The following is a 13,041-nucleotide window of genomic DNA, read 5'->3' as shown; positions in this document are numbered from 1 at the left end:
CTGGGCCTCAGCCATCTTCTGTACAGGAATGAACCTGATTCACTGAAAGCTCTCTCCCAGAAGGTCGCATCTGAATATATAATGTGAACTAGAGCATCAGGGCTGTGTGTGCTATGACTCACTACCATCTGAAAGCAAGAGAAAGAAAGAGCAAGAGACTGGAAGTCTTTTTGGAACACAGACGTGGGTTCAGATCTTAGATTTTGACGATTTCTAACAATTTATTCTTGGGAAAGTTGCTTCACTTCTGATTGGAATGACCCATTTTCTTTACTAAAGAAGTATATTATATTAATATACTCTTAATAATAATAAACATGCAACATTTAAAATGCTTGCTGTGTCTAACATTGGGCTAGGTTCTAGAACTCAAAAGACAAGAAAACCACAGTCTCTTCCTTGTGGGAGCAATCCACAAGGACAGTGGTTACAGGTGAATGCCAAAGTTTCTCTGGGAGCACATGGCAAGCAAGCATACCTGATTCACCAAGCCAGCCACCAGGACGAGGAGGTAACCTTGTTTTTAAGGGATGGTTTTCATCCATCCTGTCTGGGTATTAGTATGAAGGGCAAGGTCAGGGGTCAGTACAGGAGTTGGGGGGGTGGAGCTATGCTATGGGAGCTATCCTAAATTTGGTCTTACTCTAGGATGATCAGAAGCCAGTGATCCTCAGGAATGTATTGAATTGATTGACACATTCTTTTTTTAATGATTTATTTATTTATTTCATGTTGCGTGAGGGTGTCAAGTTCCCTGATGCCCTGGAACTGGAGTTACCAACACTTGTGAGCTGCCAGGTGGGAATTGAACCCAGTCTTCTGGAAGAGCAGCCGGTGCTCTAAACCTCTAGGCCATCTCTCAGGCCCCCGATTGACACATTCTAATGATTGCTTTGTCTCCAGGTAGAATTGTTTTAGAGTGGGTGGAACTGAAGCCTGGGAGGCCTGCAGAAGACTGGACTCTGCCCCAGAGAGGTTGCTATAATCCAAGCAATGGCGGGAGTCCTTCTTAAATTCTACTGTGCAACGACATCACACAGGATCTTGTCAAGGGACAGATTCTGACTCAGCAGCACATCTGGCGTGGGGGTCTAAAAGCCTGTATTCCCAGTAAGTTCCTAGGTGACACCCTTGTCGTTATTTACAGACCACACTTGAAGTAGCATTAGTAGGTCATGAGGCATTTACATTCTTTTTGCTGAGATGGGTCACGTTCAGCTCCTGGGCAGGAACGTTCATCTAGTAACAACCCCGAGCTCACCTTCCTACACTAAATATCCTACAAGGGAAGGGAACCTCAGGACTTCTGGGCAGAATAAGATAATTTTAAGATCTTTAAGTAAGGTTAATATGATGAAGGGAATCGCAGAGGGACCATTGCTATTTGGCAGGACAGCAACAATTTATGATCTGCTCTAAATAATGCTATAATGTAGCCCAAGGCAGTCCAAAGGTAGCAACAAGCCCAGATCCAACCAGCCACCACTACCATCTTTCCAAACCTGTTGGCTCCCTTTTAAAAGGAACTCTTCCTTGTAGTTTGATATTAAACATTGTGTCAGAAAGATTTGTAGCTCCGTGGTCATGAGTGGAGACCCAAGGATAACAGTGGAAGTGTAACTTCCAAAAGTTCATTTCCCATATGCTCATGTATTTAAAAAAAAAAAATGTATGTTTCGGTGGAATGATCCCAAAACACAATAGGCATTTCCCCAATCACCTGCAGGGCAAACTCTTTTTTAATACTAATTACAGTATATTTCCTCCCAGCTGTAACTGATTTTACATCTTCAACATCTGTCAACCCATTTTTTCTTGACATCAGACCTATGAGCTAAGTAGGGCAAGTGCCATGATTTTTCCCAGAGAAGAAAAGGAGAATTCAGAAGTGGATGATGCAGCACAGAAGGCAGGACCCACACCCTCCACCTCTACCCAGAGTTTCAGTTCAGCCACCTAACACTAGTACATTATGTATCTTCTCGAAGAACAAAACTGACCTGTGGAATTCCCAATTAATGTCTGGTATCCTTAGAGAATTGTTTATTACGTCCACAAAGCTTGTGAATCTCTCGATCTCCTTGTTTACATTTAGAATACCCAATGCAAGGCAAAGGGGGCTAAATGAATTTGGAAAGCAATTCTTGTGATCTCCCACCTTTATTATTAACATTATGTACAGGGAATAACTTTTAAAAAAATACATCTTTAGGTTTCTTTACTTTTTTTTTTTTTTTTGGCTCTGTTTTAGAGCCTTTAACAGTAGATTTTAGGACCCACCCTGGGTCTGGGAGGAGTAAAGTTGAAGTGACAGTTCCTGAACACTAGAGGGCCCCCAGGCACCAGCAACACTTTTCCTGCAGTAATTTGTGCCAGGAATGGTCCCCACCTTTTGGAAAAATTCAGGTCAGGTCCACATCTGGCTAAGGATTCCCTTATTGTTCTATGAGCCAGGTACAGAGATTCAGCTTTGGATCAGATGTTTAATTCCAGAATCCAAACAGAGATTAAAATCAACGTGAGACCTGGGAATCTGAATCAAAAAAGAAAGAAATGCAGCTTCATCTAGCTGTGTCATTTAACATATTTTCAGAGGGATCCAGGGCTCCTTTGTGCTAAGTAACCTGAATCAGAATATGTTTGGTCGAGTCGAGGATACCATGATTGAAAAAGCTGCCTTCAGGGGATCTGCCCCTTGCTCTTGTGAGCTAGTTGTTAGAGCACTCTCAGCTCCACACTAAGGACAGGGCACCCTGTGCTGCCTTCTGATTTTCCTCCTGCCCAACCTCAGCTTGAGCTCTTTCTGAGCATAAAAATTATAGCATTAGTTAACGCTGTCCTTTGTTTTCTTCTTATTCACGTTCTTACCAGCCCTTTCATCCCATAACATTTGTGATTTATTTCTGTGTTTATGCATTTAATATCTGCCTTTGACTGTGATCTCTAGACACCATAAGGCTGTGGCTCATATCTGGTCAGTTAATCACTAAAAAGGACATAAAGCAACATAGAGCCACGTCTGTTCATACGTGTGAGTTGGGGAGGCTCCTCTCTTCCCATCTGTCCTCCCCCCCTTCTTTCTTCCAACAGCAACAGTGTGACAACCCCTCTCTGCAGCACAGATTCTACCATAGATTGCATTGCCTGAAGTTAATCCCTCATGGTTCTCCTGTTACTTCATCTCATCCACGATACCCAGTTCTGAAGCTACACACCTCTCTTATATTTTTTCCCCACAGCCCAACTTTTCACTAACTTCAACACAGAGAGGTGTTTTCTCGACTTCTACGGGGCAGTTCTTTCTTCCACACCCTCTAAGGCACTCCTTTTGACCATCCTTGCAGCCAAAGCATGGTCTCTTACGTTATTATTCTGATCAGCATCTTTTAAGAGCTTTAATTTGCTAGCAGTCCTTTCAACACATGGAACCTGGATCTGAGCCCTCCATTCTGTACACATCCTGTCAGGGCATGAGTGGCATCACGCCCTCCCTTGTCCTGGATGCTGCGTCTCCTAATGCAGTTGGAGACTGCATTAGCGTTTTGGCTGCCACACACACTATTGAGTCATCTTTAGCTTGTAGCCAAGTGAAGCATCTAAGGTTTTTATCTATTTTGTTTTGGTTTTGGTTGTTGTTTTTAATATAAAGACTGTTGCTTGTTGAGCCAGGTCTCTTCCATTCTATTCTTTGCAATGTGTGTTTTAAAGGCAGGTTTTCTATCCGTCTCTATTAAATTTTATTTAATTCTTGCAAGTTTTGCTAACACGGTGTCCTTCGTTCCGTCTGCTCTTTGTACACTCCTGGTACTTTCTGTGAGCTTCCTCCCATCAATTAACTAAATCTGGGGAGGAAGCAGCACCCCTCACCAAAGCTGGAAAGGCATGAGGGGGTGGTCAGAACCTGGGAACCGAGGCTGTTTGGGGAAGTTTCTAGGTTGAGAAAAATAATCAGTCAGCTTCCCCTTTCTCAGGTTACAAATAGAGTGAGCCAACTCATTTGCAATAAGCTTTTGCTCCAAGCGCCACACTTGTTCCTTCTGCTCCGTGTAGCTGGCCTCCGGAATCTACCACAACCACCTCAGAAAAGTGTATGACAGCAAATGTCCATCTCTGGGTCTGCTTGGGAAAAATATGCCAGTGAGACAGGCACTAGTGGTAGTTCTGAGGTCAGCTGTGAAGAAGCCTATCTAAGAAGATCTGGGGACTAAGAACTCTGGAGATGTGTGTCCTGGAATCCAAATAAGCTCAATGTTGTTCAGTGGAAGACTGAGAAACCCTGATTAGGGAGGAAAGAAGGAAGGAAGAAAAGGACCAGATGGGTCAGACAAGACAACATTGTTTATAACTGCAAATGTTCCTTCTGTGTCTCCCCATCGGTCTCATGGCAGCTTGATGGGTACATTCTATAAACAAAGTTAATTATACCCATTATATGCTTTAAAAAGTATCTAGAACATGAGAAAGATAAACTGCCCCCAGCAAATGAGGGTCACTGAAAACAAAAGGTGAGGAAAGGACATAGGGTTTGAAGGTAGAGAAGGGGTAAGACTGAAGGGCATGCTAAATTAAAATTACTTAGTAGAGAAAACTAGGTGAAAGTTACTATGTAGATCAAAATGACTTTTTCTTTTCTGGGAAATGCAGGCCCTTCCCTGGACTATGATGAAAACTGAGGAGGTGGCTGGACTTTGAATATGATTTGGAATCACTGGAAGACTTCATGTCCAAGAACTTCACGTCCAAGAACTTCAGGGAGTGTCCTGTGATTCACTTTTCCTCAAGTACAGATGAAATATTACAGCCTTTCCCTCCTTTTCCTGGCTGTCCCAAGCCTAGCAGTGCCCCCAAATGAACCAGAGTATTATTTGTTCATTGTGTGGTTCAATAACTGTAGCGAAGTCCTCTAGTCATGTCAGTCATGAATTGTCTCAAAAAGGGATTCAAAGAACCTGAATTAATTAAATAACAACAGAAAAACGCCTTGCACAACGCAGAAAAAGTAAGGGTTTGTTGTTGTTGTTGATTGTTTTTGCAGATTTCTCCACCAATCATTTGCTTGTTGTTTCTGTTCCTGTCAGCACCAGACAACTATGAACCCTCCAGTGTGGGAAACTTTGCTTTATTCATACAAAATTAACTCATTCTCTTCTGTGTTTATCAAATATTTACTGATTTCTGATTGTGTTAATGCCAAGGCCCGGCACTCTTGGAACTCCATATCTATTAGTGGAGGGAAGGCCTGGATGGGAAGCAAACTGGTCAGACCAGTAAGTGCATAACCAAGACCAATGTTGATGTGGGATTCTTGCTGCTATGGAAACAGCATCAATTGGGTGTGGTGGCTCATGCCTGGAATCCCAACTTGTCTTTCTATTAATTTACCCAGAAAAACATTGCTGGAGGTACAGTGAGAGTGGCAGTCAACGACCAGAGCTTTGAAACTGACTGGAAAGGAGAAGGTTGACTGAAAACACAGGGTGACTATAGGCTTGGGAAGCTGAGGCAGGGGTGTTTCCATGAGTACTTGCTGCTGTTATAGAGGACCCAAGTTTATGTCATAGCTTGCAACCACCTATAACTCCAAATCCAAGGGATCTACCACCCTCTTCTGTCCTCCACCTGTGCAGACATCCACCTCCACACATGCACACAAAAATAAAACCAAAGTAAACCAGAAAGAGAGAGACACGAGCCAAGAGAATTGGTACAGAAAGCATGAGTTTCATGAGAGAGCTAGAGCTGTATTCCTTTGGATTCTTGGTCAGATTTGAAGGAGTTGGTGTTTGTTCTGAGACCTAAAGGATTAGGGAATGTCAGTCACATAAAGAGTTCTGATATATATATATATATATATATATATATATGTATATATATATGACAGGCATGCAGAAGGGACTTGCTCATTCAGAGAATTGAGAGACTGCCATTAGGATTAAAACTTCAAGGACAAGAGGAAAAGCCAAGTCACAGACTAATAACTGATATTCTGAGACAGTGGACACAGTGCTAGCTATGAACTGTAAGAGCAGTTGAGACAGTGGGCACTGTGATAGCCATGAACTATAAGAGCATACGAGCGGTGTGGGGGAACTAAATCCCAACTTTGAGGTATGATAGTATGGTTCTTAGAAACAGACTCTGACTTTCATGAGACTTTCTAAGATGTGTGCTTTTTCTCTCTCCCACAATATGACTTGATTTCAAGGGGATCACAAGGCACATGGTATCAGCAATACTGGAGAGAGAAAGGGTGCCACTTAGAGCTATGTGGAATATATTTTTCCAGCACCCAGAAAACTATTTAAGACATTTATGCAAATAATCATTCTTGATGGGGGAGATACGGTAGTGACTTAAGACACTGTGTGGACGTCTTTGGGTGTAAGCAACTTTAGGTGCCCCAAATGTGCTAAAGAAGCACAAGGCAAAGTAGCAAGTAGTGGAAACAATGAGGGAAGTTGGCCCTCTCATGCCAGGAATCAAATTAGCAAACAACTAGACAAGGAATGAGAGATATGGGTTTAGAAGTATGGAAAGCATATTCTAAATGTAAGAGTGGCACAAGATGCCTGTTCTCCTGCAACAATGTGCCCTCCCCAAATCCTCCTAACCCAGATATCTGGGAGTTCTGTTTTGAGATTCCCTCTTCCCTTCATCCAATGATTATAGAAGGGATAAAAACCAACCCAAATGTTTTTCTGAATTGATTTAAAAAGAAATACCACCACCCCCTGTATGCTCCATACCTCTCCCATCCAAATCTCCTAAATGTCTAGATGATGATTTGGAGACACTTGGACTTGTTAATTAACCTAAACAGCCACGTTCATCTGCAAGGTGCATTATTGTTAATTAAAACTGCGATTCTCCTCGTGCCCAGACGGAGGACTGCTGTTGTCAGAATAATTAGATAGCATAGGATGGTTTTCATGCAAATTCCTGGCAATTAGAGTTGGCGATGAATTGGGTTTGAAATCCCAGTGAAGTTCTCAGTGAGAATTCCTTGGAGGCTGCAGAAGAAAGGTGTTGGGAGACAGGGAAGGAGGGTAGAGGTATGGTGGCAGATGAAAGGATTTAGGAAACATGCATTTGTTTCCTAAATCCTCTAGGGTGTGGGGCTCAGCCAGAAATGAATGAATTATAAGCATCAATGTGATGTTCAAACTTTCCTCAAGAAAAAAGAAATCTCCCCTTAATGTAAATTGACCCTCCCCAGGGCTTTATGCATTCCCAAGAGCTTGTTTTCCTGACTCTCATCTTTCTTAGAGAATTTTTTTCTTTAGCCAAGAGGCCCAATAACTCATACACAGCTAAAATCCCTGCCAACCCTTAGATTAAATTCTAAGGAAACAGGATTTGTATTCCTGAAGGGTTGGACAAAAGGTGCCAGGTACCAACCTAATTTAGAGTGGTTAGTGGTACCCATTGGGTTAAATGGGTTTGGATAGTGGGTCCCCAAGGAAAGCTTCTAGAGTTGGCTGAGGTCAGAGTTAGACATAAGGATGAACTGGCCAGCTGCAGTCCACATAATGGCAGGGAAAGGGCAGTCCCAAAGGGCCTGGAGCAAGACAGCAAAGGTGGAGGAGGGGGTGAGGAGGAGATAACTTTAAGTGTTCTTGTTTCCAACCCCCTGTGACCTCTTATCAGTTGCTGGCTTCTGTTTCTGCCATCCCTTTGCAAGAGATAGCTGTGGGCTATCACTAGGACTTTCTCAACCCCACTGAGCTAGGAGGGATATCTAGCTGGGAGTATAAGAGCAAGGTAGAGCAGACAACCCCAGTGGTGTTAGGCCAAGTTTCCCCTGAGCATTGGATGACTTGCCTTACTGCCCCTTAAATTAGGTCAACCTCTAAATCCAGTCCCTTGTAAGAGAGGAAAGCAACATCTGGAATGATTGCAAGAGCAGTTGGAGATTCTAGGGCTATCTCTCTCTCTCTCTCTCTCTCTCTCTCTCTCTCTCTCTCTCTCTCTCTGTGTGTGTGTGTGTGTGTGTGTGTGTGTGTGTGTGTGTGTGTGTGTGTGTGTGTATCCTGTAAAATGCAACTAGAAAGGAAATAGAAAATGAAAACACCGGGACACAGTCATCAGCACTATGGCTGGAGACCTGAGCATAATTTAGGATTGTAAATTATTTCCTTTTTCCTCATTTAATTTCTCTTCCTTTATGTTTCAGAATGTCTCCCGCGTCTCAGTCAGTCCCACAATCCCGCCTTTCAATTTATGATGCACCAATCAGGAGCTAAACCTGGTGGTTGCTAAGAGACCAGAGGAGGGAGATTTAGAGTCTTTGTCAAGGCACCCACCCAGGAAAATTCCCTGATCCTTCTGCACCCTCCAGCCTAGGATGTTTTAAGTCACCCCCGCCCCTCTCCTGCACTTCCCTCTCAATCCTTAAACCCAGAACATTATCCATAGATATGTTAGGGAGGAAGACAGTAGAGAGCATCTTTGAAAGTATGGAAAGACTGTAAGTAGATTCAGAATGATGTGAAGTGCCCACTCAAGTTTTTCTGGGTGGGCTTAAGGTGTGTTGCAGGGAGCAATTTGTGGTCTTTCTAGGTAGAGGATGAAACTGTGGCCGGCAGGGGTGCTCCATATGAAGAGAGTCTTGCTTGCTGTCCTCCTAAACACTACCAAGCTTAGTCAAGCAGGGCATGAAGACAACCTTTCCAAGTTGCAAGAAACTGACAGAGAAGCAGGCAAGTGTGTGTGTGTGTGTGTGTGTGTGTGTGTGTGTGTGTGTGTGTGTGTGTGAGGGGATGCTCTAGGATACTAGATGGACAAGAGAAAGAGAAAAAGACTAGTGTGGGGTAAAGGTATCACTTGAGAGCTGCGCTTTGAAAGAGAAACTTGGGCAATTCGAGCCACAAGATGGATTGGATCAGGGTCTGTCTCTTTCAGTTGCTTCACCATTTCTACCTTCCTGATCTTTTTCTTCTATACACCACACACAGGAATGCTGGATATAAACAGCAAGGTGAATGAACTTACTGACTAAGGATTTCTGCCCTCACACCCTGAAGAGGTGCAGAAGTAAGTTAGGAAGGGCACTCTGTAAGAGGTTTGTTCACCCACATGGGTATGTGTACTGCAGATACTGACTGAGATGTTAGCTCATGCAGAGACACGCTTCACTGCATGCCTGGATGCATCTGTTGTAACATGGATACTATGGGTCCTAACAGATTGAGAGACAGATGTATAGACACATTCACAGAAAAAGAGAGAGGGGGGATTAAGGGTCATGATGAAGAATAAACCTGTAAGAACACACACACACACACACACACACACACACACACACACAAACACACACATTCACTCAAGCACACATGCATTCACACACAGAGAGAGACAAGCATAAAGAAGAATCAAGGTTACAGTAATAGGGAAAACCCTTCAAGTGTGCATACATGCATGCAGAGAGAAGGAGAGGGGGGAGGGAGGAAAGAATGGGGAGGGAGGGAGAGGGAGGGAGGGAGGAAGAGTGAGAAGGATAGAGAGAGAGGTGGGAAGGTTGGGGGGGTTAAGGTCATGATGAAGAATTAACTTGCAAAAGACATTTCCTAGGAAGCATTATTTTGCACTCTCTTGGGATATGCCCTAGACTAGGCTATGGTAACATCATTGGCCAATGTTACTGCAGCCCTAACAGGATAGCTGCTCCCCAATCTTCCCAATGTCCCTGAGCATGCCTCTTTCATTTCTTACCACCACTCTGACCTCCAAACAAAGCCAGAGAAGACAAAGAAGATAAGGCCTACCTGGATGGGTCAGAAGGCAGAGCAGCACTATTGCTTTGGGCTTTCTCTCTGCCACTCACCTCTGCCCTCACCCCCAGTTTCTATGCCTACTCCACTTATTCTCTGAAATGGCTTCTCTTTCTTTTGCTTGTTAAGCCTTGCCTTCTTGTTTGGAGAGTTCATCTTCTCCACTCATGCTATTGTTTCTCTTTTCTGTTCCCACAAGAAGACAGTAATCACTCACCTCAAGAGAACATCTGTATTCCCTGAGGATGTTAACCCTCCATCTCTTTCTTCCAAGACAACTCTAGAAACAGGAAAGTCAGGCACGCATTGCTCTCCTTTCTCCTTCTCTTTAACTCCAGATGAAATAAGAGAGCACCCGCTTCATAAAAGCAGTATAGACTTTAATTTAGGTTGACATGTGGGGAAAGAACTAGGATTTAACTGCAAAGGCATCCGTATGACAAGACTGTCTTGCAGGGAGGGACAGAGAAGGCAAGGATCTACGGGTGGTCTGGTAGCAGAACAGGGCCAGGAGCAAGGGCGTAGCCACACAGTGCAATACAGCCAGGGCTTCTGCCAGGTTCAGCATCACATCTAGAATCTTCTGGGATTGACATGATTGCAGATGCACTGTTTTGGACCTCACGAAGGCATCATATAAGAGAACCATCCCATGAGGCCACCAGAAAATGAACCAGATCCACAGGACACTAACCCAGGGGCCTGGCCCCTTGCTCAATGCCTTCTTCACCCCCTTGGCTGCCAAAAGAGCCAGTGGTAACACAGTGAAGATGGTAAAACAGATTGCAGAATGTGTGAACTTCAAAGCTTCCAGGTGCTTGTTGGACGCAAGGGTGCAGAGACCATTGTAAACGTCACTGGCCAAGGTGACCGGCAGCCCTAACAGGAGAGCTGCTCCCCAAAGTCCTACAGTGAGTCCCAAGGTGTGGCTACGGATTTGACCTATACCCAGTCTGGGGGTCAGGCAGGCATAGCACCCTATCAGCAGAGCCTGGGCGAAAGCTGACGTGTACCAGATCCAGTAGCCTAGGAAACACAGGCCTGTGCTATGGGCAGTGTTTAACCCCGGTGCTAGGACAGGCACGGCAAAGCTGAAGAGGCCGCTGCCTACTGCCAACTGTGCCAGAATAGGCCAGCTGGGGCAGATCTGCCAGTGGGAGAGAGGTTTGAGAATTGCGAAGAGGACGGTACCACTTGCCAGCACGCCCAGGACACTGGTGAGGATGAAGAAGGGCAGTGAAGAACTGTCAAGAAGATTACAGGAGTAGCAGGGAGCAGCTGCTCCAATGCTGAAGTTATCCATTACTTCATAGGTGGCATTATCTTCATAAGAATAAATCCAAAACTCCGAAGAAAACTGAGATCCATTCTCGTCTAGTGAAAAGGAGGTTTCCACCTACAGGGTACACCCAGAAGGGACAGTCAGTCAGGGAGGGAGGGCATCTAGCACATCAGTGAAGAGGCTGGGGTACACTTGTTTTTGGAGAACAGGGGATCTGTCTACAGGTGGGAACAGTGGGCATGGTGAAAGGGGCAGCTGAGGACACAGCATGGTCAAAGCCACAGAGAAGTCTGGTCAGAGCTGAGCAGAGACTTAGAAGAACAGAAGGATGTAGGGAAATGAGGAGAAACCTGCATGGGATTTGCTAAGAGGTGGAGAGAGAACAAATAAGGTGGGGACAGGAAACTGAGGTAAAAAAAGAAAGGGAAAAGACTTTTGAAATGGAGATCAAGAAACACAGGGATAAGGGATAGTCAAAAGGGAAGAGCATAAAATCCAGAGAAGTAAGTAGAAGGAATGGGACAATGGGACAGAGGCAAGGGTTATGGAGCATGGTCCCCACACTCACCGGGTGCAGACAGTTCCCCATGGCACTGCAGGCTCAGGGCAGGCAGAGTACAGGGCCAGGACTCTGTCAGCAGCTGTGGCTCAAGATAAGTGCCCGGGGCTAATGAACACTCTCAGGGTCTGGGCAGAGCCAGGATGTGTGTGTGGGTCACACTCAGGAAACTCTGCCCAACATCTACTGCCTACTTAAACCTTAGGCTAACACAGGGTACTGTCCTGGGGCTTCCTGTTTTGTTGGATTTGGCTGGTCAGAATGACCTCGGGAAAATAACATGGTGAGGGCCACAAAGGGGGAATTTTCCCAATGATGGCAAGGAAAAGTCAGTGAGCTTTCCAGCAAGGGAGGATCCTTCAGGAACAAGGAAGGATGAGGGGCCAGGGGTGACATATGAAACAGAGATAAGAGAGAGGTGCTGGGAAGTTGGAGTGACCGGGCATCTCTCTGTTCTCTATTCCTTTGAATGAAATCCAAGGAAAGAGTTCAGAAGTTCCCGGGTGTGCAGGGAAGGTGTGCTGATGGCGTTTGCTGTTGGCTCCATCCAGACTGAGAATATGCTTTTAAATGGAGGCCTTTTGTGTGTGGTAGAAGGAGCGGTGAAATGCACCTGTTTATCTGTGTCCCTAGCTGGGTTTCAGTATGCCCCTATCTGAGTGCTAGCTGTTGGGTGGTGCCTGGGTGTGTGCTCTGCTATCTAGGGGTATGGGTACTTCAGTATAAGAGGGATAGAAGATTTGGGGGCCTGTCAAGACTGTGTTTTGACTCTCCTTCAGGGAGCAATTGGGCATTTGCCTTACCACCCATGGACTCAATGAATGCGTCTCTCACACCAAGCAGAACACATGGTCTGACACATCGAAATAGGCTCCGAGGGACCATGGGACAGCGTACTTTAATGTGAGACTATAGCCCACTGGGTAATCTCTATTCATATTGTTGTGAGACATACAGACTGTGAGAATGCTTCACTGGCTTGTCACCTTAGCAGTAAGAGACGTTTCTGATGGGAGGTAGAATTGTTATTTCTCTGGCCAGGAGAAACACGGGATACATATTTAGCTGGTGGATACCCATTAATCCCCTCAGACTGGAGTGCAGAAGGATGGGTACCCAGGTCAAATTTCAGGTTGAACAGGAAGGAGCTAGAAAAGGGAGTTTGGCAAAAACAAAACAAAACAAAACAAACTAGTGAAGCTCTCTTTCCTAGATGGTGTTGGTGGGGTCTTCACCCCCATCATGGTGTTGGCCAGCATTGCTGGGCAGAGAGTAGCAGAGTAGCAATGGGATGACGAGCTTCAAATCCCCAAGTTCTGAAAGCAAATGACTCAGACACTCTCTCTCTCTTGATTCTACACACAGATGCTCTGAGAGAGAGGCATGGCAAGGATGCAGTACCTTTGGGTGCCGGGGGCCAGGGACATGAG

The 13,041-nt window shown here is 45.0% G+C and overlaps 1 protein-coding gene across 1 annotated transcript; it reads right to left on the bottom strand.

Moving 5' to 3' along the window:
- Positions 1-10,179: 10,179 nt before the first annotated feature.
- Ackr1 (atypical chemokine receptor 1 (Duffy blood group)) lies at positions 10,180-11,641 on the bottom strand. Its single transcript, XM_027418933.2, has 2 exons — positions 11,621-11,641; positions 10,180-11,166 (listed from the first exon to the last, which is right to left on the bottom strand). Exons 1-2 carry the CDS (start codon positions 11,639-11,641, stop codon positions 10,180-10,182), a joined length of 1,008 nt encoding a protein of 335 aa, XP_027274734.1.
- Positions 11,642-13,041: the final 1,400 nt, after the last annotated feature.

Source organism: Cricetulus griseus, chromosome 5 (assembly GCF_003668045.3).
Source record: "Cricetulus griseus strain 17A/GY chromosome 5, alternate assembly CriGri-PICRH-1.0, whole genome shotgun sequence".
NCBI lineage: Eukaryota > Metazoa > Chordata > Mammalia > Rodentia > Cricetidae > Cricetulus > Cricetulus griseus.
This window is presented reverse-complemented; position numbering and strand designations above follow the sequence as displayed.

Excerpts from the sequence above, each read along its gene's own strand:
- Ackr1 (XM_027418933.2), bottom strand. The coding sequence starts at position 11,641 with ATGGGGAACTGTCTGCACCCG. Across the intron at positions 11,167-11,620 it reads TGGGGAACTGTCTGCACCCG|GTGGAAACCTCCTTTTCACT; the intron begins GTGAGTGTGGGG and ends TGTACCCTGTAG.